The sequence below is a fragment of the Enhydra lutris genome, unplaced genomic scaffold (genome assembly GCF_002288905.1).
Source record: "Enhydra lutris kenyoni isolate GAN:26980312 unplaced genomic scaffold, ASM228890v2 scaffoldscaffold38, whole genome shotgun sequence".
Taxonomy (NCBI): Eukaryota; Metazoa; Chordata; class Mammalia; order Carnivora; family Mustelidae; genus Enhydra; species Enhydra lutris.
The window spans coordinates 4,059,967-4,084,265 of NW_019154122.1; the positions used below are offsets into that span (position 1 = coordinate 4,059,967).

The following is a 24,299-nucleotide window of genomic DNA, read 5'->3' on the forward strand; positions in this document are numbered from 1 at the left end:
TGGCTCGGGCAGGGCAGAAGGGCTTCTAGGAGAAGAACATTCCTTACGTGCTAAGATGGGGGTTTTCTGGATCCTGGGAGCGGGAGGCATCAGGGACATTTCTCTCTCTCTCCCTCTCTTTCTCTCACACACACACATACACACAGAACCTCATACATGTCCCCACAGGCTCCTCTGGCTCTGTCCCGGCCACTGCCATCCCAGCAGGATCCACGCCCATGGTTCAAGTCACACCTCAGCTGGAGACCAAGAGCATAGGTGCCAGCGTTGAGTTCCACTGTGCCGTGCCCGCTGACCGGGGCACCCAGCTCCGTTGGATCAAGGAAGGGGGTCAGCTGCCTCCTGGCCACAGTGTGCACGATGGAGTGCTCCGGTGAGCCGGGGGGTAGGCTAGACTGAGCTTGAGCCCCCCAGCCCAAGGTGCACGGGGGCTGTTGGTATACCCGTCCTGTGGGGCTCAGCATGAAACCGTGTCCTTGGGCAAATCTCTTCCACTCTCTGAGCCCAAATGTTCTCACGCATACAACGGCTTATATGAGACCACATGAGATTATCTAAGGCACGTGAAAGGCCTTCGGTAAATACTGGCTCATGTTTATATCCTGATTAGTAGTGTAGGGGAGAGGGGACAGGCTCCGAGGCTGGATACATACACATGACCCAGGTCTCAGCTCTGCTGCTCTGTACCTGTGTGAGATCTTGAGATCTGACCATGGTCTTGGCCTAGGATGGGTGTGGTGACGTGGGTCTGTGTTCCTGCCCTACCCTACTACTTACCTACCTCATGAAGTTAGTGGGAGACCAGAAGCTCACAGCGAGTACTAATCTCTGATGGCTTTGAACTTCTGTGCCATTGCAAAGCATTCTTGTCAGTTGTTTATACTCGCTGATGTCTTATGATTTTTTCTTTACAGAATCCAGAACTTGGACCAGAGCTGCCAAGGGACATATGTTTGCCAGGCCCATGGACCTTGGGGACAGGCCCAGGCCAGTGCCCAGCTGATTGTCCAAGGTAGGGTGGTGCCTTTGGGCCCCTCCTAAGGGCAGGAGACAGAGATGAGGGCCCAGGGACTGTGTTCCCCAGGAAGCCCCTTCAATGTCTATGAATAAAGAGATTTACTCGATGCTATCTTGTGTCCAGCACAGCACAGGGGACCTGACAGATACTGCAGGGGAGGGAGGAAGAAAGAAGATGGGGGCAGCGAGTGGGGGCTCAGACCAACCAATGCAGAAGGACAGCAGACACTCAAGTGAGGGAACCTGTAGACAAGTGCGAGTGTTCAGGAGCAAATGCACAAGAAAGCACACGGACACTGGGGGCTCCGGGCTCATGTCCTAGGGCTCATGTCCTGGCAGGCTGGCCTCACTCTGCCTCCACTTCCCTCCTCCCCAGCTCTGCCTTCGGTGCTCATCAACATCCGGACCTCCGTGCAGACCGTGGTGGTTGGCCACGCCGTGGAGTTCGAGTGCCTGGCCCTGGGTGACCCCAAGCCTCAGGTGACGTGGAGCAAAGTCGGGGGGCGCCTGCGGCCGGGCATCGTGCAGAGCGGAGGCATCGTGAGGATCGCCCACGTGGAGCTGGCCGACGCAGGCCAGTATCGCTGCACCGCCACCAACGCCGCCGGCACCACCCAGTCCCACGTGCTGCTGCTCGTGCAAGGTGAAGGCCAGCAGGGACCTCCGCGGGGACGGGGGCATCACCAGGAAAGCGGACACGTAGCCGTCATCCACTAGGGCACCTGCTCTGATGACGGAGCCCCACAGCCCAGTCTGATGGCAGAGACGACCTAAACACAAAACAGACACACGAGAGTGCGAAAGAACAGAGAATGCAGGGCCGACACGCTTCTGTGTCTTCAAAAGCAGCTCCTTTGCACCCCAACCCCCATGACCTGCCCCCAGACTGACAGCCGTGGGGGGGCGGCACAGCGTTCCCCCGGGGTGTGTTGAAGTGTCTCAGGCTGCGGAGTCCGATGGACCCGTTCCTGAGCCCCGACTGCCCCGTTCCATGTGTGCAACCAGCAGGGAGCCCCATCTATGACCTGGGGACGGAGTGTCTCCCTTCAGGGCCAGTGTGAGGATAGAACGAGTCAGGACACGGCCTGGGCTCTCAAATAGTGGCTGTCATCACGTTGATGGCTGGTGTCTCCTTCCCACTCCTAGCCTTGCCCCAGATCTCAACACCTCCAGAGGTCCGCGTGCCTGCTGGTTCTGCAGCCGCCTTCCCCTGCATGGCCTCTGGCTACCCCACCCCTGACATCACCTGGAGCAAGGTACGTGCCTGGCAGGGGCACAGTGGGCATACCTGAGGCACTGGGGCTGGGTCTTCATCATCTCGGTGCCCCCAGGACCTGGCCCGGGCTCGGCACAGAGCTCATGCTCAGTGTTCAAGGGTGGGCCTGCGGCACGATGGGAGGCAGGCCATGCGGAGGGGTGGGCCAAGGCCCGGCTCTGGACTGTGGGTGTGTTTGCAGCTGGATGGGAACCTGCCGCCTGACAGCCGCCTGGAAAACAACATGCTGGTGCTGCCCTCCGTCCGACCTCAGGACGCAGGCACCTACGTCTGCACGGCCACTAACCGCCAGGGCAAGGTTAAAGCCTTTGCCCACCTGCAGGTGCCAGGTAAGACGACACCTTCCAGACTCCAGACTCAGCAGTCGCCCTGCCCGCTGCCTGGGGGGTGTGGTTCTAGCCTTGTTCTCTGCCCACAGAGCGGGTGGTGCCCTACTTCACGCAGACCCCCCACTCCTTCCTGCCGCTGCCCACCATCAAAGACGCCTACAGGAAATTCGAGATCAAGATCACCTTCCGGCCCGACTCAGCTGATGGTAAGCCAGAGAGGGGCTGCCGTGAGGTAGGGATCTCCTAGAATAACCCCCGCCACTATCTGAGCCTTCGTGACCCCCCGGTCCTACCCAGCTCCCTTAGCTCCCTCTGTCCTGCAACCCCCAGGTCGGCCTTCTGGGCCCTCCCTTGTGCCTCCTCCTGTCTCTCTGCCCCACTCCGCAGTACCTCCCACCTCTGATGGGCACAACCACACACAGCCTCCTGTCCCAGCTTTCTATTCATTCTGTCCTCCTCCTTCCGTCCTTTGTCTCCATCTCTCAGCCTTCCCTTTCCTCTTTCTCTTTCTCTCTCTCTCTCTCTCTCCATCTCCTACGGCTCTCTGACTTTCACTGTCCAGGCCTCCTCCTCTACTCCGGTGAGTCTCTGCCTCCCTGCCTTTCTTCAGGTAGGCCCTCTGGTGTGAGTGAAGCAAATTCTGTGTCTTTAGGCCCTCTGAGCCAGTCCTCTGTAGGGGCATCCAGAGACCGTGAGAAGGCCCTGGCTGTGCAGGGCGTGTGGAGGGAGGGACGGGAGCTGGAGTGTGAACGCTCCCCGGCTGCGGTCACTCACATTTGGGGCTGGGCGGCCAGGGAGCCTGTGGCTGGTGGGAGGCCCCGACACAGCTGTGCCCTCCCCCACCCCAGGGATGCTGCTGTACAATGGCCAGAAGCAGATCCCAGGGAGCCCCACCAACCTGGCCAACAGGCAGCCTGACTTCATCTCCTTCGGCCTCGTCGGGGGAAGGCCCGAGTTCCGGTGAGACCTTCGCCCTTCCCATTTACAAGGGAAGGGGGCTGGGGACCGGACTGCGGGGCTTCAGTCAGACACACACCCCTGGACTGAGCTGAATGAAGGAGGATGGAGGAGGCGCGGCCGTTACCCTCGGTGACCGCCTGATCTGCCGGAGCGGGCACTGTGTGTCAGCCCGCCGTGGGAGGAAGCCACCTAGACTCGCACAAAACTCCGGCTGAGATGCTCAGTGGTGCTGGGCGCGTCTTTGCTGAGTAGGACCTCTGCAGACCAGGACTCATTCGTTCATTCGCTCAAAAACTATTTGCTGGACACCTGTTCTGTGCCAGGCGCTGATACAGACAGATCGAGTTCTGCCCTTGGGGGAATAGATAACTTTGGCTGGGGAAGAGTAGCCATAAAGAGGGAAAGCAGCAAGGTGATCCCCAGGGCCACAGAGCTAAGGGCAGTTAGCGCCCCGGGGCTGCTCTGGGTAAGCTCTAGGGATGGGGGGTGTGTTGGGGAGGAAAGGATCTGAGGAAGCGACAGGGTTGGGATGAGCTGGGGGTGGGTGATGGGGGGAGGACAAGGCAGGGACAGGAACTAGATCAGAACTGCAGGAAGCAGTGACATCGCCTCTCCCCAGGCTGGGCCCCCTGCCCGGCCCTTCTGACCAGCCCTGTATGCTCTCTCCCACCCCGGCCCCACCCTGGGGAGCAGGTTTGACGCAGGCTCGGGCATGGCCACCATCCGCCACCCCACGCCGCTGGCGCTGGGTCAGTTCCACACCGTGACCCTGCTGCGCAGCCTTACCCAGGGCTCCTTGATCGTGGGTAGCCTGGCCCCAGTCAACGGGACCTCTCAGGTGAGGCCCCACCGCGCCGCCCCCCCCCCCCCCCCCCCCCCCCACTTCTAGCCCCCTCCCCACCTCTGCCCAGCCTCTGTCTGCCATCCGGGCTTCTCCACTCCCCAGGGCAAGTTCCAGGGTCTGGACCTAAACGAGGAGCTCTACCTGGGCGGCTACCCCGACTACGATGCCATCCCCAAGGCGGGGCTGAGCAGCGGCTTCATAGGTGAGCCCCCACCCTGCCTCCATGCCTGGCCGAGCCTCGGCAGGCCGGCTGGCAGAGCCCATGGGGAGTCTGGGAGCGCCGCGGGGTGTGGGCTGTGGGCTGGGCAGGCCTCCTGGCACCCTCCGCTGTCCTCATCGTGGCCCCTCACCACCCAGGCTGTGTCCGGGAGCTGCGCATCCAGGGCGAGGAGATCGTGTTCCACGACCTCAACCTTACCGCGCACGGCATCTCCCACTGCCCCACCTGTCGGGACCGGCCGTGCCAGGTAACCCTACAACACATGTGCCCCTCACTGCCCCCGACCACTGCCCCTCCACCCGGATGGCCCCCCTGGGAAGTAGGGGAGAGCCAGGGGGTTCTCTGCCTGACTTCTGGGGTGGCTTCACAGAACGGGGGCCAATGTCAGGATTCAGAGAGCAGCAGCTACGTGTGCATCTGCCCGGCTGGCTTCACCGGGAGCCGCTGTGAGCACTCCCAGGCCCTGCACTGCCACCCAGGTGTGTGACCCACCCTTCCGGTCACTGTCGCCCCAGTGCTCGTCTCTGCCCGTAGCTGCTCCTCCGTCCCCCCCACCCCACTGCTGACCCTACTTAGCTCACTCTGTCACTTACCCAAGTGCTCGCCTCTCCTCACAGCTACTGACTTCCATCCCTGCCACCCTAACACCCACTCTGCTCCCCGAGTTCTCACCCCTGACCCCAGTGCCCAGCTACTCGTCCTACCCCTGTCACTGCTGCCGGGCACCCCCAACAGCCCAGGTACCTGTCTCCTTCCCAACTCTCACCAAAGTCGCCATGACCTGCCTCCCGGATACCCAGCGCCCCACGCCATTACCCCATCACTCCTGCATTTCCCTCCTGTGCTGTCCCCCACCAAGCCTCCTTGGTGCCCCCTACCCTGCTGTCATCCATTCCTCCTGCCCAGTCTCCTGATGCAGTTCTCCCAGGCCACCTCAGTGTCCTTCTTGCTGGTCCCTCTGTCCCCCAGAGGCCTGTGGGCCAGATGCCACCTGTGTGAACCGGCCTGATGGCCGAGGCTACACCTGCCGCTGCCACCTGGGCCGCTCAGGGTTGAGGTGTGAAGAAGGTGAGTGGAGCTAGACCTGAGTCCCTGGGGGAGCCCGGGATGGAGGGGTGAAGCTGGGCAGGGACACTCGGAGGTCACAAAGAGCCCTGTGGATGATAACATGAGTCCAGAGCCAGAGGGCCTCAAAGTCACCAGGCTAAACCTCTACCCAGCCTGAATCCCTCCCAGGAGGGTCTGTAAATGCCACGCCCCACTCCCCCACCCCCCTACCCCACCCCCACCCCCGCTTCCAGCCTGGTCTGTGGGGCCCAAGGGCAGGGACTCCCGTATGGCTGCAGCTATTACCCAGCCGGTCCTGAGCCCCGGGGTCTGGAGTGGGCCGGGCAGGGGCACCGGGACCCCCGCTGGCCCCGGCTGAGCTGTGGCTGCCGCAGGTGTGACAGTGACCACCCCCTCCATGTTGGGCACTGGCTCCTACCTGGCACTGCCCGCACTCACCAACACACACCACGAGCTGCGCCTGGACGTGGAGTTCAAGCCACTGGCACCCGACGGCATCCTGGTGTTCAGCGGGGGGAAGAGCGGGCCCGTGGAGGACTTTGTGTCCCTGGCGATGGTCGGCGGCCACCTGGAGTTCCGCTACGAGTTAGGGTCAGGTGAGCGCCGGACACCAAGGGCAGATGGGCCCTGGGCACCGAGCTGTGCACCCCCCTCGGCTCCCGATGCCCTAAGGAGGGCTGGAGGAGTACCGACCCGAGTACCCTGTTCAGTGACATCCGTTCTTCACATGGGAGTTTGGGCAAGTCCCCTAGCCCTCTGTCAGGTTCCTCTTGGAACGTCCTGTCCGCTCAAGTACTGTATGGAGTGGGCAGGAGGGACCCTCTGTGGGCGCCATCCCCATCTGGCATCCCCCCACCAGGGCTGGCCGTGCTGCGGAGCCCCGAGCCACTGGCCCTGGGCCACTGGCACCGAGTGTCCGCCGAGCGTCTGAACAAGGACGGCAGCTTGCGCGTGAACAGCAGACCCCCCGTGCTGCGCTCCTCACCGGGCAAGAGCCAGGGCCTCAACCTGCACACACTCCTCTACCTCGGGGGCGTGGAGCCCTCCGTGCGGCTGCCCCCAGCCACCAACGTTAGCACTCACTTCCGTGGTTGCGTGGGCGAGGTGAGCAGCAGCCTCCAGGGGCCCGCAGGGGAGGAGAGGGGAGGGGAGGAAAGGGTGCAGGCGAGCTCCCCCCAACCCCCGACCCCACAGCAAGCCTGGGCACTTCCCTGCCAGCCTCAGTTCCTTTCTCTGTGCAGCGGGTCATTCCTTTGAGGAGTGACCACCCTGCTGGATGTCCCTGGCGCACAAGAGGCCTTCAGCTTAGGTTCCTCCGTTGCCTGTGCTACAACCCCCCATTAACACCATATTCCCACTTGGGTTCCCAGCTACCCTACGCTGGGCAGCCTGGCCTCTGCCCCTGGCATGCCCAGAGCCCCTCAGCGTCCCTGTGCCACAGGTGTCCGTGAATGGGAAGCGGCTGGACCTCACCTACAGCTTCCTGGGCAGTCGGGGCGTCGGGCAGTGCTACAGCAGCTCCCCGTGTGAGCGCCAGCCTTGCCGGAACGGCGGCACGTGCATGCCAGCTGGAGAGTACGAGTTCCAGTGCCTGTGTGCAGACGGCTTCAAAGGTGTGCGAGCCCACCCCTGACCCTGGCCCCGGCTGGTGGGGGGATGGGGGGAAGGTGCAGAGAGGAGGGGCAGCTGCCTTGGCCCACACCCGCTCATGGCGCCCTGGCCCGCAGGAGACCTGTGTGAGCACGAGGAGAACCCCTGCCGGCTCCGTGAGCCCTGTCTACACGGGGGCACCTGCCAGGGCACCCGCTGCCTCTGTCCCCCCGGCTTCTCTGGGCCCCACTGCCAACAAGGTAACTGTCCCGGCTTCTCCCTACCTCCCACTTGGGGCCCTGGGGGCAACACACAGGCCCCATGGTGTCTGTGCCTGCTGACCGCACCTGCCTCTCTTCATAGGCCCTGGACAAGGCACGGCAGAGTCCGAGTGGCATCTGGAAGGCAGCGGGGGCAACGGTACGTACTACCTGAGGCCAGAGAGGCTTGTCTCCTCCCTGGCTTCCCGTGTCAGCCCCTCTCCCAAGGAGCCCACACTCTTGCTTCTGGCCTGTGAGCAGGACAAGGCCACGCGAGAGGCTCATTGGGCTCAGAGTGAGGGAACAAAGAAGAGTCCAGCAACACAGAGCTGGAGCACGCCCTGTACTTCGGGCTAGTTGAGCTGGCGAGGCCGCCCAGGGTGGGTCCTTGAGCCACTCTGACCTCAGTTTCCTCCTCTACATTCACACATCCTGTCAAACTCTTTTGTGCCCATCCTTGCCCTTGTGGCAGGAAATACACGATGAACAAGGCAAGACCTGCCTTCTCAAGAATTCCACAGGCTATTTAAAAGCAGTGATCAAAAAATCAGTGTTTATTAAACTTTCAGGGATGCTGGGCTCACTGCTTTGTATATAGCCATCTTCTTCCTTCTCACTAATGTGATAGGAGACAGTAGTGGTAGAGCGGCTAAGAACATGGGCTCTGGATTGAAATCCTAGCCCTGCCAACTACTAGCTGCGTTCCCGTGGGTGAGTCACTTACCCTTCTGTGCCTCAGTTTCCTTATGTGTAAAATAAAGAGGAGTGACATCCTTCCACAAGGGTTGGATAAAAGTTTATGTCAGGATACAATTATTTAATGTGCTCAAAATGCCTAGAACACCGTCTGGTCGACAGTGGGTACAGAGTGTTAGCTTTTATTAACGTTATGTCTACGCCGCAGGACTGTTGTAAGGATCCTTTTAAATGAAAGTGTGTTTGCAGCTGGCACACAGTAGGTGCTTAGGAAATGTTCACTGTTCACATCTTTGGGTGGATGGTGGCCAAGTGCCCCCTACCCTTGTAGGCCCACAGGGACCAGCACTGGCCTGAAGATGGGTCTGAGCAGGTAGGGCTGGGGATGCTGGAACCACACCCAGTATGTACACTGGGGCCTAAAGGTCTGGGTGGCCATGCTGGCTTCCCACTTTCTGGGCAGGTTGCTCACACCCACCCCCAGCCTGTCTTCCCCTCCGTAAGAGAGAGGGAACACAAGGGTTCTGAAACTTCTATGTGCCAGGGACCTAGGTGACCAGCTCTCCTGGTTTGCTCAGGGCTGAGGGATCTCTCGGGATGTGAACTTCAGGAACTAAAACCAGGACAGGACTCAGCAAATAGGGACAGTGGTTGGTCACCCTATCTGGACCCTACTGACTACATAAAATAAAATACATAGGATTTCAGAGGAAACCCACTGTACTGAGATAAAGTTCTCAAAATATTTAAAATTTTCCGATAATGTATTAGTGACAAATCATAAGTCCTGCTACGGCCCCTTGGGTTTGCTGCCCACATGCATAACAGAAGGAACAACTCCATTTCAGTGAGGAGTGAACGTCAAGCCCCAGTATCTCTCTGTCCAAGTTCACAGGCCCCTGACCTGTGTCCAGAGCCCCCTGGGGTCTCTGGAGACTGCAGGCTCAGGGCCCCCATAGTAGGACACGTTGGAGTGAAGGTGGGGGTCCAGAATCCAGCACGGTGGCTGCCCCATACAGGCGAGCAGGGGCCTCACCGTCCCCACATCCTCCTGCAGATGCCCCTGGACAGTATGGAGCCTATTTCCACGATGATGGCTTCCTCGCCTTCCCTGGCCGCATCTTCTCCAGGAGGTGAGACAGGTGCCGGGGGAACCAGTGGGTTCAGGGAGGGGAGCAGGAATCTGCAGCTTCTTCCCCCTCACCCGCCTCCTCCACTCCCAGCCTGCCTGAGGTCCCGGAGACCATCGAGCTGGAAGTTCGGACCAGCACAGCCAATGGCCTCCTGCTCTGGCAGGGCGTGGTGAGTGTGGGCGTCCAGCCTGGTCTCAGGGTCGCCAGCCCCCTGGTGAGAGAGAGGAGGGTGGAGGCCACGGCAGCAGGGGCCCCGGCTCTCTAGACAGGGAACCCCAGCGACCCTGTGCTTCCCTGGCAGGACATGGGAGACGCCGGCCGCGGCAAGGATTTCATCAGTCTTGGGCTTCAGGATGGACACCTTGTCTTCAGGTGGGTCCGGGCACCTGCCCCTTCCTTCCCCTCCCTGGACCCCCGTACCCCTTCGGGGGCTTCCCCTCTGCTTGGTGCCATGGCTCCTCCCACGAGAAGCTGCAGCCCTCCCGGGACCCCAGCCCCCCAAAGCAGCCCCATCTGGCCCGGCTCTCACTGTCTTGGCCCTGTGTGACTGCAGCTACCAGCTGGGCAGTGGGGAGGCCCGCCTGGTCTCTGAGGACCCCATTGATGATGGCGAGTGGCATCGGGTGACCGCCCTGCGGTAAGAAAGGCCCCCCAGGCCCTGGGGTGAAGGGCGCAGAGTTCTGGGGTAGGACAGGATGCTGTCTGCCGTGTTCAGGGAGGCAGGCTTTGAGCTCTGGGAGAGAACTTGAAGCCTAGGCGGGCGGAGAGCCCACCAGCCTAAACACAGACTTCAGAGCGGGACAGAATACCATGGCAGTGGTGGGGGGCCGGAGGGAGGGCAGACACCCGAGGGGACAGGTGACAGCTGAGAGAGGTGCCAGGAAGCTGTGTTTGTGGGGCCAGATCTCATCCAGTGATGGAAGGAAAGAGCTCCAAGCACAGGCAGGCCTTCCTGTCTGGCATCTTTGTGGCAAAGGGAGGGGCCCCTTGGAACTGGTGATGAGGGCCCCACCCCCGTTCCACCAACAGAGAAGGCCGGAGAGGCTCTATCCAGGTGGATGGTGAGGAGCTGGTCAGCGGCCAGTCGCCAGGCCCTAACGTGGCCGTCAACACCAAGGGCAGCATCTATATCGGTAAGTCCCAGGCTTGGACCCCGGTACAGGCCTCGGGTGCCCTCCCCGGGACCAGGGAAGGAATGGGGGCCCCACGGAGCTAGGACATGCTAGGCTGCAGGAGCTGACATGCCCCGTCCCCCCCCGGTGCCTGCAGGCGGAGCCCCCGATGTGACCACGCTGACTGGGGGCCGCTTCTCCTCGGGCGTCACCGGCTGCATCAAGAACCTGGTGCTGCACTCGGCCCGGCCCGGCGCACCACCGCCACAGCCTCTGGACCTGCAGCACCGTGCCCAGGCTGGTGCCAGCACCCGTCCCTGCCCCTCATAGGCGGCTGACTGGCCCACACGGACTCCCGGGCAGCGTCCCCGCCCCACGACGTCGAGTATATTATTATTAATATTATTATTATGACTATTTTGTAAGAAACTGAGGCAACGCCACGCTTTGCTGCTACTGCCCTGGGCTGGACTGGAGGGCAAGCATGCCATCCCCAGCACCAGCACCCCTGGGCCGAGCCGCGGGCTGGTAGGTAGGGCAGGTCGGATGAGAGCCAGTGCCTCAGACGGCTGCCAGGACTGGGGGTCAGACGCAGTAGCCCAGTGGGCTCAGAACTGTCACCGCCGCTGGAGAGCCCCTCCCCCCACAGAGCTGGGCTGTCCCCGTCCCACCGCACTCCGGCAGCCCTCAGTCCTACAAGAGCCAACCACGGCCCACAGCCTGGTGCCTCACCAGCTCCCTGGAGCAGGGGGGAGCAGGGGGCCTCGCAATTGCCTTTGCCACCCTCCTCTGGGTGGGGAAAGCTCTTTAGTGCCAACTGTGGAACAAAAGGCAGCTCACCCCTGGGCAGGCCACCTCCCCCAATCCCACCCCCACCAGCCCATGTCCCAGCCCCTTTCACTTCTGCCTAGCCAGTCGGGCCACCTGCCCCTGGTAGCATCCGCCTCCCACTGAGCCCTCCTGGCCTGCAGCCCCCCACCCCACCCCTGCCCCCCAACACCTGGCCCAGGGCCCCTGCCCCTTAGGGGCAGCAAGGGAAACTCTACCCCAGCTCTTCCCAGGAGCTGATCCAGGCAGAGCCCAGCACTGAGAGGGTCTCCCCGCCCACACCAGGCCATATCCCCCCACTGATCTGGAAGTGAAGGCCCAGGGGACATGGGGGGAGGAGGGCATTGGTGGTTGAAAAGAGTTAGTGCCTTGGGTGGGGGATGCCAGGACTCATGACTGGGAGGGACAGGAAGGGGACATGACAGCCCTGGCCCATCTGTGGGAGCCTGAGGGCCCAGCTGGGGGCACGTGACCTCCCCACCAGCAGCCCGCAGATGTGGGGTCAGGACGCCTGGCCTCTGTGTCCTAGAAGGGACCCTCCTGTGGTCTTTGTCTTGATCTTTCTTAATAAACGGTGCTATCCCCGCCAGAGCTGCCTCCTGCGCCCCTGACTGGGGCTTGACTCAGTGGAACCCGAGAGGGGGCCGGGGATGGGCAAAGACGGGCAGGTGAGTTCTGGGAGTGAAGAAAGGCAGCTGCGGGGGAGCGAGGCCCCTGACCCCGCCCTTCCCAGATTCAGCAGGGTGCCAGCGGCCACCCGAGTGACAGGGCTGGTTAGCTCCATGTCCCTCACGACACCCACAAGGCAGGAGAGGAGCAAACTGAGTCTGAGGCTTTTGTGACGTGCCCAAGGTCTGGTGGCCCTCCTGGCGATGGGGTAGAGCCCTAAGTCTGTCTGACCCCAGAGCCCAGGCTCCTGTTTCCAAAGCTACAGCCTCTAGGGATGTCCTCCCTGATCCTGGAAGGCCACAGCCCACTTGGCTGCGGCCCCCAGGAGTCACCTGGCCAGGATACGTGTAACAGATGGTGCAGCTGGGGCAGAGGCCCTGGGCACCAGCCCCCCAGGCCCGCCAGTGGGAGTAGCAACAGCACCAGAGGAGGCCCACGAGGAGGCCAGCAGAGGCTAGGACCAGCGAGGAGACCAGCGCCACACCTCGGAGCCAGGAACCTGCAGAAAGAAAAGGAAAGCCACTCAGGCCGCACCCTAGGCCTGTTGCCCTGTCCCTGTCACATGGGGAGGGATAAGTGTGACCTTGGTGGGAGGAGTGGAAGCAGGTGGGAAGCAAGAGCCATCTACCTCCCAGAGGAGCTGTTGTACCCTGCTGTTCAGGGCCCCGGCCTGTGATGGGTGTCCTCTGAGCGGCCATCTGGAGGGTTCCTGCAGAACTGAAAGCTGAGGGGAGTGTCAGGGTCTGGGACACAGGGCCATCGGTACCTCCTGCCTGGCTGGGCACCAGAGGGGGACCTGCAGCAGGAAATAATAGAGGAACACACAGAACTTTCCAGGGCTTGACTTGGGCTCACTAAAGCCTCCCCAAACCTGTCTGAGTTTGTTACTATCAGTATTTCCATTTCATATAAGGAAAGTGAGGCCTGGAGAGGTTAAGTTGCTTGCCCAGGTCCCAGAGCAGGAAGTACTAGGGGAGGACTTGAGCTCACACTGCCCAGCTCCAGCGCCCAGGGTTACAAATGGGACTACTTCTCAAGAAGGAAGAAGTGTCTGTACTGAGCATTCTCTGGGCACCAAGCACCGTGCTGGGCACTGGGCTCTTTACCTGTGGTATTTCACTTAGTTTAGGACAACTCCAAAAGGTTAGGTTTATCAGCACCTACAGCCAGGTGTTTAATTTGCAGTAAACAACCTGTTGAACCATACATGGCAGCCCTGTTTGCAGATGTGGCATCTTGGATTCCCAGGAAGGAGCTTCCTGGGTGCCCTGTTTTGGTCCCCCTATCCACAGATGTCATTCCTGGTCATGCTACTCCCTGACTCTATGACCTTGGGCAAGACATTTTTCCTTCCCTAGGCCTCAGTTTCCCCATACATAAAACATGGGAGTCAGACTGGACAATGGTTTCCAAAGTAAGTCTTGAAGATTCAACTCAAGTTGATGTCCCTTAATGGGACATCAGTCAGCCAGGGTCTGGGCCTCCATGTCCTGTTAAATAGAGCATCTCTTCCCCTTGGTCCTCTGCAAAATTCCACTTAGGAAAAGCTTCCACCACTGAAATACCATTTGGAAGCGGCTGGATTAGATCACTTCCAGCATCATTCCGGCTCTAACTTGCTCTGATTCTCAGATAGTCCAGCCTACACAGGTTCCCCACTCCTGCCATGCCCCTGCCCCCAGTCTCCACACTGAGGTCCTGCCCCAGGGAAGGGAAGTCACCCCAGTTTCCCTCCTAGCAGCTCAGCAGGGCCTAGGCCACACCCATCACTGACCTCTGCAGTTGGCTGGTGGCCAGGAAGCCTGGTCACTACTATCGCCACAGTTGTCCATGCCCCAGCAATCGCACACCAGGCTTGGGGGCACGCACCTGCCATTCCGACAGCGGAAGTAGGCACCGCAGGCTCCTGGGGCCAGGAGGGGAGGCATGAGATGAGGACCCTGAGCCAACCCCTGATGCACAGGGATGCTTAGCCCTATAGTGAGGGAACATGGGAGTTGCGAGCCACAGAGAGCTGCTTCTGTGTGCGTGCAGATGAAAGCATAGGTGGGTGTTTCACGGGAGACAGGTGTATGGTCCTCAAGATGATGCCGATGGCTGACATTTACTGATTCCTGTCTGATGCTGGGCATGGCTCTCAGCACTTCACCCACACCCAGCTCCTGAAGTTCTCACAATAACCCTACACGATAAACACTGTTCCTACTCCCATTTCAGAGATCAGAAGACAGGCACAGAGAGTTCAGGTCACTTGGCCAAGGCTACACAGCTTGTATCAAAGCAGCAAATGAGGAATCCAGTCCCACACTCATGAATGCCACCCTCCCCCAGCACTCTGGTCCTCCTTGTCCTGATTTCCATCCCTCTGCAGCCCTCCTCACCTCGGCAGAACATGGATTCATTTGGTTATTTGTTAATGGCCCATCTCCCCTACCATGATGTCAGTGTGCAGAGAGGCTGACTTACCCAGCATCCCATTCTGTGAAGAAAAGCTGGTTCGGGGGGCTGCCCAACACCCTGGCTCAGGGGTGGGCATGGGAATCAGAGCATTCCATTTCCTGGCTACAGAAATGGACATATAGCCCACATGACTACTCAGATTTGGCACTGGCCCTCTTGCTAGAACCATAAGAAAAGATGCTCGCTCTCTATTTTGTTGAGGTTAGACCTATAATGGTGACCGTGGGTTTGGAGCTGCGGGATCATCTTATTGCCAGATAGAAAGAGAAGCTGCCTGAGAGGGAGGCCAAGCAGATTCCCACAATGCAAAGACAGAGAACAAGGACACAGAGCCCAGGGGCCATTACTTGAACTGCTGGATCCAGCTCTACCTGAACCAACACCTCAATACCCCAGTTACAGGAGTCCCTCCCCATTCTCCTTTGGCTAAACCAACTTGAGTCGGGTTTCTTTTGTCTACAAATGAAAATGAAGACTACATAACAGGTATGGAGATGTAAGGGTGAATGTGACACAAAACACAAACAGTGGTGTGGTTGTGTATGGGCAGTCACGTGTGAGTGTCTGTGTAGGCGTGTGTGCACGAACCAGGCAGCCTGTGCCTGCAGGTGTGAGTGACGGGGACTGCGTGTGTGGCCTAATGATGTGAAATGAACCTTTCTTCATTCAAGTGACAAAATTGATCTAAGGAAGCCAGAACTATGATAGGGCTTCACCACTGCCTCCTTTCGGGAGTCCATGCTAACGAACACAGACGCCAGCAGCATCCCTGGCTCTGGCTAACAGCTGCACTTGCAAGCCGGCAAGGCCACGGGGAGAGAGGGGGAGGGTACGGAGGGAGGGGTTAATTCTCCATCACCCAGTGAGCGCTGTGTGCAACACATCACAGGCCCCTGGGCCTGCTGCAGCCTATGGAAGCCGTATGGAAGCCTGGGAGACCCCAAGGCCACCACCTTGGCCCTAAGGATTTAGAGTCCAAATTTCCTATAGTTCCTCCTAGAGCCAAAGACTAAGGGGGAAGAGGGAAAGAATCTAAAATCCAAAATTCAGGGGGGCCTGGGTGGCTCAGTCAGTGAAGCGTCCAACTGTTGATTTCGGCTCAGGTCATGATCTCAGGGTCGTGAGATCGAGCCCTACAACAGGCTTCATGCTGGGCCTGGGGCCCGCTTAAGATTCTCTCCCTGCCCCTGCTTCCCACCCCTGCTCTTGGTCACACACAAACACTCTTCCTCCCTCTCTCGCTCAAAAATAAATAAATAAATAAATAAATAAAATTCAAAATTCAGACTGGGCACTAGGCCAGGGGAGAAGAAGGTGGGCCTTGTCTAAAGAGGCCATGAGACGGCCCTGGGGGCTCTGGTGGACCAACTCGGTGTTAAAGGGCCGTCCATGGGGCTCTTGGGTGGCTAAGTGGGTTGGGCCTCTGCCTTCGGCTCGGGTCATGGTGTCAGGGTCCTGGGATCGAGCCCCGCGTCGGGCTTTCTGCTTGGCGGGGAGCCTGTTTCCCCCTCTCTCTCTGCCTGTCTCTCTGTCTACTTGTGATTTCTCTCTCTCTGTCATATAAATAAATAAAATCTTTAAAAAAAAAAAAAAAAAAAAACGGGCCGCCCAGGGCCTGGCACCTTGAAGTCTAGCTCCCGGTGAGCCTGCGTGGGCTGTCTGAGTCTCAAAGTGCCTCGCACTCCCACGTTTGAATCCCCAGCCTGGATATCTTGCCAGCATGGGCACTAAAGTTTCTCTGTGCTTTTGGAGTCTTACGGGTTTGGGCAGCTCGTCTACTCGCCATCACCGGACACAGCCTCTGCTGGGACACACGGGAGTGTCTCCAGTCCTGGGGGAGCCTGGGGGGGGCTAAAGCCTTGAACTCACTTTGAACAAGAGGACGTGCTCTAGCTGCTGAAACCCAGCTGCGCCGCTTTTGAGCGGGGAGGCCTGGGTACTTTTCCTAGCCTCCCTGAGCCTGTTTCCCACTCAGAAACAGGAGAACGAGGAGACAGGTGTGGTGCGGCCGGGAGGCCCAGACACATCGGCTCGCGAAGGGCAAAGGCAGTGCGTACCAAGTGACTATTAACTACTGTGAGTTCCCCTTCCTTACTGTCGCTGACAGCCCCGAGGGTCCTCACTCCGCCCCTCTGCAACCCTCTGAAGGGCTGAGCCAGGACAGAAGAGCCGTGTGTGAACTTGAGAGTGTGTAAGGTGTATCTAAGTGTGCAACGTGGTGCTGTATGTGTAGGAGGTGTGTGACGTATACTGTGTGGGAGTGTGCGGTATGGGACATACGCGGCTTGTGTGTCACAGTGTGCGAGGCACGTGGGTGGGTGAGTTGTGTAAATGAGCGCAGACTTCTGGGTTGTATGCACATACACAGTGTGTGTGAGTGTGGGTGTTGGGATGTGAGGTTTGTGCGTGTGGGGTTGTGTGAATGAGTGTGCAGTGTATGAATGAGGGTGTTGGGGTACGAGGGGTGTGAGTGTGGGTCATGTGAATGAGTGTGCAGGGTGTGTGGGGGTGTGTGCCGTGTGGGGGGGGTGTTGAGGCGTGAGGTGTGTGAGTATGGGGTCCATCGTGTGAGCGTGGGTGTGTGAGTGGTGTTGGATGTGAGGTGTGGGAGTGTAGGAATGGTGTGGGAGAGGGAGTTGTGAACAGGTGAGTGTGTGAGTATATATGGTGAATGAGTGTGTAGGCCATGAGGGTTGAGTACAGTGAGTGTAGGTGTTGGGTGTGAGGTGTGTGAGGGAGTCGTGTGAATGACTGTGCAGGGTGTGTGAGCAGGGGGTTGGGTGTGACCGTGTGGGGTGGTGTGAATGAGTGTGCAGGGTATATGGGGTACGTAGCGTGCACGGGTGTTGAGGCGTGAGGTGTGTGAGTGGGGGGCCGTGTGAATGAGTGTGCAGGGTGCGTGTGGGTACTGGGTGTCAGGTGTGGGAGTGCGTGGGAGTTCGGAATGGGTGAGTGTGTGCGGGCGTACGTCGGCGGCTGGTAGGGGCTGGTAGGGGGACTGCCATCGCGGCCCTGTCAAATTTACTGGGTAGACTCCGGGGGTCTGAAATGACCCCTTCCCCCCTCCCCCTCCCCCCGGGAGCGCGCTCAGCCCGCTGACAGTCCCCTTGCCCCAACCGCATCCAGGCCCCAGCAGCCGCCTCCATCCTCCGCGCTGCAGGTGCCACACCGGTGACCCCAGGCCCGCAGCTGCCCCGACTTGGGGCCCCCGGTCCCGGCCAACAGCCCCCACCCACCCAGCCGGAAAGAGGTGGCATCGCCCACGAAGTCCACGCGGGGCTGGCGGCCTCTGGTGAGCAGGCGGAGGCCCAGGAAGGTCCCGGAGGACGCCACCGCCGCCGGGATGGTCAGGCCGCAGAGAGGGGCCCCCAGGGGCCGCGGCGCCCCCGGCGGGCCCTCGTAGAACTGCAGGTAGGACCCGGGGGCGCACCGGTCGGCCGGCGCCGGGGAGGAGGCGTTGGACGCCGGGGACATTGGGGGCGCCCCCGCCGCCCCGGCCAAGCCGTAGACCAGGAAGAAGCGGAACTGGAATCGAATCCTGTCGCCGGCGGCCGCCGCCCGCATCCAGAGCCAGCAGTCGGTGTCCGGGGCCACGAAGTAGAACCTGCGCGAGGCGGAGTGCGAGTGCAGCAGCAGCCCGGCCCCCTGCCACGTCTGCCCGCAGAGGTCCACCAGGTTGGCTGCAGGGAAAAGTACAAACCCTGGAACCGCGCGGCCCGGTTCCGAGTGCTGCCCGCTGTGTGACCCCCAGATAAGTCACTCACCCTCTCTGAGCCTCAGTTTTTTCATCAACAAAATGGAATAATTGCCCAATCTCAGAATTTTGAGTAATTTAATTACTCAAATGGTTGAGTAATCTAATTCAGGTCCTCAATCTCTTATTCAAAAGCTCTGGAATACGTTTCAGAATTTTCCAGATTTTTAGAAAGATAAGGTAGGTAATACAGGAGATTATGTTGCAGCCCTCCATGATCAAACATATTTTCTAGAGCAAGTCTGCTGACATAACCCTAAGCAAGACAAAGACAAAAAACAGCCTCCTATCAGTTCAAGTCAAGTGTCGCCCGTACATTAGTTAAGAAGGAGTTTTGGCTTTCGGAGTTTCTCATATTTTGGAATTGAAACTAGAGGACTGTGGGCAGGTAAGGGTTCAGCGCTCAGGACAGTGCTGTGCATTTAATGAGTGTCACAGAAGCGTTAGCTATTATTAGTACCTTATCCCAGGAGGGGTAGACTCAACTGGGCCTCTGCCTACGCCAGCCTTTCCCTGTTGCTCTTTGGAAAAGAACCCTAATATCTCTCAGCTGTCAGTGAGCAACCTACCAGGTTGTCTCCTGGTCATTGGCCTAAACCAAGCTTTGTAATCCTAATTCAATTTGCGGGGTTTAGGGATTGGCATGGGACCTGATTCTGGCCAATGAGATTGAAGAGGTTTGCTGAGGGCTTTTGGAAAAGGTTTTCCTCTCTGGTTTAAAAACAAAAAAAAACAACAACAACAAAAAAAAAAACAAAACTGAAAGCAGTTGTCTGAGGATGCAAGGGCCAGGGCCGTAGCAGCCATTTTGCAAGGATAAGGTCATGAGAATCATGGAAAACGTCAGCATGGTGGAGCTGCTAAATTAACCATTTCTGGAATCATCTGTGGCCACTCTTCTTGAATGAAATAGCAAATGTCCTTATGGGTTAAACTCTTGTTAGTTTGGTATCTGTTACTTACATCCCAAAACATCCTCACTACTACAGAGTTGTTGCGAGGACTGAATGAGATAATGTGCAAATAATCAAACTAGCTCTGGGGCGCCTGGGTGGCTCAGTGGGTTAAAGCCTCTGCCTTCGGCTCAGGTCATGGTCCCAGGGTCCTGGGATCGAGCCCCGCATTGGGCTCTCTGCTCAGCAGGGAGTCTGCTTCCACCTCTCTCTCTCTCTCTCTCTCTCTCTCTCTCTGCCTACTTGTGATCTCTGCCTGTCAAATAAATAAATAAAATCTTAAAAAAAAAAATCAAACTAACTCTGATTTTTGTAAGGATGGAAAAGAGGAGGTGGCTTTTCTGGTGTATAGTAGGGACACCAGTAGGTGTTAAGGACCAGCCGGGATGTGGGTCTTTGGGGAAGAAATTCACTATCAGGGCTCTGGATGTGGGAGCATTGTCTCAAATCTTCGCAGATCTAGTAAAGCCAGCACCTGCCCTAAAGGCCAACGGTGAAAGAGGGAGCCTTGGAGAGTGAATGAGTTGAGCACCTTTTATGTGCCCGGAGCTAAATGTCTTACACATTTATCTCATCTTATATGCATAGTAATAATAGTCCCTTAAGGAGCAAGGGCCCTTGTTCCCACTTTGCTGGTGCAGAACCAGAACCGGAGAGGTGAAGCCATGATGTCACTGAGAGTGTGAACACAGACTGTCTGACCCCAAAGTTCACAGTTGTTGTTGTCCACTGCCCCCTTCCCCATACACACTCCAGACCCCTATTTCTGGGTGACTTGGAGCTCCAGCCTCCCAGAGGAGTTTGGGGTACCAAACAAGACCAGGCACAAGACTTTCCAGCCTCCTCCAAGTCAAGGGGTCCCAGCCTATCATGAGGATATGGTCTCTAAGGGTGGGAGGACCTGACTCCCCTGCCCACCCCAGCTGAGCCCCCTCAGGCTCACCTGTTTCCAGAGCAGACACAGCCAGTGCAGCCTTTGGGGCAGCTGCCCCAGACATACCTCCATCCAGGCCCTGCCGTGCCCAGCAACGGGGCAGACTTGCAGGATCCTCAGTTTGGGGTCTTTGGGGAGACTGGGGGGGGGGCCTGGCAGACAGTGTGGCAGGACACAAGGAGCAAGGGGAGGTAAGTCCATCAGCCCTCTGGTCTCTTTATAGTGATCTTTGTGTTCCAGATCCTTCTTCAGATCAGGATTGTATCTAAGGTTGCCATGGATATTTGGGGCTGAGGCTGGAGCCTGGGGAAAGTAGGCGGGGAAGATAGCCACTCACCCCCTGCCAGATAGGAACCAGGAACCTCAGATCCGGTTCACCCACAAGGCTTCTGGGACGGGCGCCCACAGCCTCAGAGAGCTGCTGAGCTCTGGATAAATTGGGGCTGAGCTTGATGGAGGCCCAGCACGTCAAAGGGCGGCTCTGAGGGCCCTACAGAGGCAGCAAGTGGCATAGTAGTGCTGGACGAGGAGGCCCTACCCCAGGACTTTTGCACTCACAGTTCCCTCCATGTGAAGTGCTCTTCTCCCATAGCATTCCATGGCTGGCTTCTTCAGGTCATTCAGGTTTGGGGTCACACGTCACCCCCTTGGACCACATTTCTCAGACCACCTCTCAGTGTGAACTGGTGCTTTCCTTCCTTGTCACTCAGTCACATCTCCCCAAATATATTACTTCAGCACTCGCTCAAATAACTTGGCTTACAGGTATCTTGTGTATATTATCTACTGGCCCCACTAAAATTGTGTTCCACAAGGGTTATGTTGATCTCTAAACCCCTAGTTCATAGCACAGTGCCTGGCACAGGGCAGGCATCCAGAAAAGAAGAATAAATACGTAGTAGTAAGCACATGACCTCTCTTTTGCTAGGTTCAGCTTCCCCACATATCAAAGAAAGGACTTGGGCCATTTCAGAACTTGTCCAAAACTTGTTATTTGACCAACATTTTTCATGGGGCACCTGACTGGCTCAGTCAGTGGAGCATGTGACTCTTGATCTTGGGGTTGTGGGTTTTCCCCTGTTGGATGTAGAGATGACTTAAAAATAAAATATTTTGGGGCACCTGGGTGGTTCAGTGGGTTAAGCCTCTGCCTTCGACCCAGGGTCCTGGGATCAAGTCCCACACCGGGCTCTCTGCTCACCGGGGAGCCTGCTTCCTTCTCTCTCTCTCTCTCTCTGCCTGCCTCTCTGCCTACTTGTGATCTCTCTCTGTCAAATAAATAAATAAATTCTTTAAAAAAATAAAATAAAATTTTTTTTAAAGATTAGTTTTTTCGGGGTGCCTGGGTGGCTCAGTGGGTTAAGTCCTCTGCCTTCGGCTCAGGTCATGATCCCAGGGTCCTGGGATCGAGCCCCGCATCGGGCTCTCTGCTCAGCAGGAAGCCTGCTCCCTCCTCTCTCCCTGCCTGCTTCTCTGCTTACTTGTGATCTCTGTCTGTCAAATTAAAAAAAAAAAAGATCAGTTTTTTTCTAAAGTTTTCTTACATGGAATATTTTATTTTGTTTTGTTTTGTTTTATTTGAGAGAGACAACATGCATGAGCACGGGGGAGGAGCAGAAGGAGAAGGAGAAGCAGACTCCCCACTGAGCAGGAAGCCCAATATGGGGCTCCATCCCAGGACCCCGAGATCATGACCTGAGCCTAAAGGCAGACCCTTAGCTACTGACACACCCAGGTGTCCCTACATGGAAGCTTTAATATATAAATGACAGTTCCAGTTTCATAGGTTTGTAATAAGGATTGAGTCACTTGATACAAGCAGGATACTGAGAATAGTGTCTGTCACACAGTAAAGTGCCCAGGACAAGCTAGGCGGGATGCTGACTCTTAATGTCACTATTACTTAAACAGAGGTGCACCACGTTTCAAGAAGTCCCCAGGTGGGGCGCCTGGCTGGCTCAGTGGGTTAAGCCGCTGCCTTTGGCTCAGGTCATGATCTCAGGGTCCTGGGATCGAGCCCCGCATTGGGCTCTCTTCTCAGCAGGGAGCCTGCTTCCTCTCCTCTCTCTCTGCCTGCTTGTGATCTCTGTCAAATAAATAAATAAAAATCTTTAAAAAAAAAAAAAAAAGAAGTCCCCAGGTGTAGTCTTTGAGACACACTTCAGGGTCCCGAGACTCAATGGGAAGGTTAAAACCAGTGGCCCTGGGGCGCCTAGGTGGCTCTGTCAGTTAAGCATCTGACTCTTGGTTTCGGCTCCAGTCATGATCTCTGGGTCATGAGATCGAGCCCTTTGTCAGGCTCCATACTCAGCGTGGAGTCTGCTTGAGATTCTCTCTCTCTCCCTCTCTCTGTGCCCCTCGCCCCATCTGTGTGCTCGTGCTCTCTCCCCCTCTCTCTTCCTCTCTATAAAACAAATCCAAGAAACAGCCACGGATCCTGAACTGTCTAACGGCTGTCCCTGCCAGAGCTGACATTCAGTGCCCCTGTGTGCGCCATCCAAGGCCAGGCCTGGGGCTCTCAGAGGACCCAAGTCTGCTTCAGAAGGAGCCGATTTACCATGAAGCCTTTGCAGCTGAAGCTTTAGGACACATTTCTTGCATGGGGTTATGTGTTTTTATAAAATTTGCAAGAGTAAGATATTCTCTCTTTTTTTAAAGACTTTATTTATTTATTTGACAGAGAGAGAGAGAGAGACCACAAGTAGGCGGGGTGGGGGGAGCAGGCTCCCCGCTGTGCAGAGAGCCCAATACAGGACTCGATCCCAGGACCCTGGGATCATGACCTGAGCCAAAGGCAGATGCTTAACAACTGAGCCACCCAGGTATTCCACAAGAGTAAGATGGTCTAACACAGTCAGACTACTGTCTCTTTCCTCCCCGTCTTCTCCATCACAACTCACTTCAGTGCCATGGGCATTTTTAAAATCTCGCTTGCTAAAGGAAGGCTGGTTTGGGTTTGGGTTTGGGAGGATATATGAATGGGGTTCTAGCTTCTTCCGGGTCTAGTTTTCTCATTTCTGGATGCTCCAAAATGGCTTCCGGGAATATTCCCCAAGCCCGTTGTGCTGTCCTCCCCCATGTTGTGATATGAAGGTGCAAAATCAGAGACCCTTATCATTCCTGGCCCGCCTGCTGGAGGAAAGTAAGGTTTGAAATGTATGAAGCCAGAAGCAACTCTGTGGAAAATCTTTCCAAACCTTATAGCTCTCACATATGTAAGACGCTTGGTAGAGGTTATCCCAAGTTTGACAACAATCCTTTAAAAAAAAAAAAAAAAGATTTTATTTTTAGGGACACCTGGCTGGCTCAGTCAGTTAAGCATCTGCCTTGGGCTCAGGTCATGATCCCAGGGTCCTGGGATTGAGCCTCATGTAGGGCTCCCTGCTCAACGGGTAGCCTGCTTCTCCCTCTCCCTCTGTGCGCTCTCTCTCTCTCTCAAATAAGTTATAAAAATATTTTTAAAATAAATAATAAATAAAATTTTTAAAAGAAAACATTTAAAAAATAAGAATAAAAGAAAGATATAATTTCCTTTTTCAAATATCACTAACCTCTGCTGTAGGCATTGGAGATATTTCAGGGAACAAAATAAACAAAAACTCTACTCTTTTTTTAAAGATTTTATTTATTCATTTGACAGACAGAGATCACAAGTAGGCAGAGAGGCAGGCAGAGAGAGAGAGGGAGAAGCAGGCTCCCTGCTGAACGGAGAGCCTAATGTGGGACTTGATCCCAGGACCCTGAGATCATGACCTGAGCCGAAGGCAGAGGCTTAACCCACTGAACCACCTAGGCACCCCACAAAAACTCTACTCTTATGGAACTTTTATTCCGATGGAGGATAAATGAGTAAAATGTGTAGTATATTGAATAGTGATAGATATTAAGAAGAAAAACCATGGGACACCTGGGTGGCTCAGTGGGTTAAAGCCTCTGCCTTCGGCTCGGGTCATGATTCCAGGGTCCTGGGATCGAGCCCCACACCAAGCCCCACATCAGGCTCTGCTTGGTGGGGAGCTTGTTTTCTCCTCCCTCTCTCTGCCTGCCTCTCTGCCTACTTGTGATCTCTATCAAATAAATAAATAAAATCTAAAAAAAAAAAAATAAAAGGAAGAAGAAGAAAAAAAAACATAAAGCAAGGTGGGGAAATGGGAAATGTCAGAGAGCTGCTGAAATTTGCGTAGGATATCCTGGGA

The 24,299-nt window shown here is 56.9% G+C and overlaps 2 protein-coding genes across 2 annotated transcripts in view; one reads left to right on the plus strand and one right to left on the minus strand.

The window, feature by feature from the left end:
* LOC111154824 (heparan sulfate proteoglycan 2) overlaps nucleotides 1–11,922 on the plus strand; it is a 99,022-nt gene extending 87,100 nt beyond the window's left edge. The window contains exons 75-97 of the mRNA XM_022514749.1: nucleotides 169–373; nucleotides 915–1,012; nucleotides 1,394–1,660; nucleotides 2,164–2,273; nucleotides 2,475–2,622; nucleotides 2,712–2,828; nucleotides 3,471–3,582; nucleotides 4,276–4,420; nucleotides 4,529–4,628; nucleotides 4,784–4,893; nucleotides 5,017–5,125; nucleotides 5,616–5,714; nucleotides 6,089–6,310; nucleotides 6,574–6,818; nucleotides 7,156–7,327; nucleotides 7,442–7,564; nucleotides 7,668–7,724; nucleotides 9,318–9,393; nucleotides 9,484–9,562; nucleotides 9,695–9,765; nucleotides 9,947–10,030; nucleotides 10,423–10,526; nucleotides 10,663–11,922. Coding sequence (XP_022370457.1) covers nucleotides 169–373; nucleotides 915–1,012; nucleotides 1,394–1,660; nucleotides 2,164–2,273; nucleotides 2,475–2,622; nucleotides 2,712–2,828; nucleotides 3,471–3,582; nucleotides 4,276–4,420; nucleotides 4,529–4,628; nucleotides 4,784–4,893; nucleotides 5,017–5,125; nucleotides 5,616–5,714; nucleotides 6,089–6,310; nucleotides 6,574–6,818; nucleotides 7,156–7,327; nucleotides 7,442–7,564; nucleotides 7,668–7,724; nucleotides 9,318–9,393; nucleotides 9,484–9,562; nucleotides 9,695–9,765; nucleotides 9,947–10,030; nucleotides 10,423–10,526; nucleotides 10,663–10,835 — 3,026 coding nt within the window. The 3' untranslated portion in view covers nucleotides 10,836–11,922. The remainder of the gene's footprint in view (nucleotides 1–168; nucleotides 374–914; nucleotides 1,013–1,393; nucleotides 1,661–2,163; nucleotides 2,274–2,474; nucleotides 2,623–2,711; nucleotides 2,829–3,470; nucleotides 3,583–4,275; nucleotides 4,421–4,528; nucleotides 4,629–4,783; nucleotides 4,894–5,016; nucleotides 5,126–5,615; nucleotides 5,715–6,088; nucleotides 6,311–6,573; nucleotides 6,819–7,155; nucleotides 7,328–7,441; nucleotides 7,565–7,667; nucleotides 7,725–9,317; nucleotides 9,394–9,483; nucleotides 9,563–9,694; nucleotides 9,766–9,946; nucleotides 10,031–10,422; nucleotides 10,527–10,662) is intronic.
* Nucleotides 11,548–20,167, minus strand: LOC111154825 (low density lipoprotein receptor class A domain containing 2). Its single transcript, XM_022514750.1, has 6 exons — nucleotides 20,113–20,167; nucleotides 17,699–18,142; nucleotides 13,777–13,908; nucleotides 12,652–12,798; nucleotides 12,311–12,501; nucleotides 11,548–11,637 (listed from the first exon to the last, which is right to left on the minus strand). The coding sequence occupies exons 1-6, from the start codon at nucleotides 20,165–20,167 to the stop codon at nucleotides 11,548–11,550; spliced, it is 1,059 nt and encodes a 352-aa protein (XP_022370458.1).
* Nucleotides 20,168–24,299: the final 4,132 nt, after the last annotated feature.

Excerpts from the sequence above, each read along its gene's own strand:
- LOC111154825 (XM_022514750.1), bottom strand. The coding sequence starts at position 20,167 with ATGTCTGGGGCAGCTGCCCCAAAGGCTGCACTGGCTGTGTCTGCTCTG. Across the intron at positions 18,143-20,112 it reads TGTGTCTGCTCTGGAAACAG|CCAACCTGGTGGACCTCTGC; the intron begins GTGAGCCTGAGG and ends TTTTCCCTGCAG. Across the intron at positions 13,909-17,698 it reads TGCCACCTCTTTCCGGCTGG|GAGCCTGCGGTGCCTACTTC; the intron begins GTGGGTGGGGGC and ends TCCTGGCCCCAG.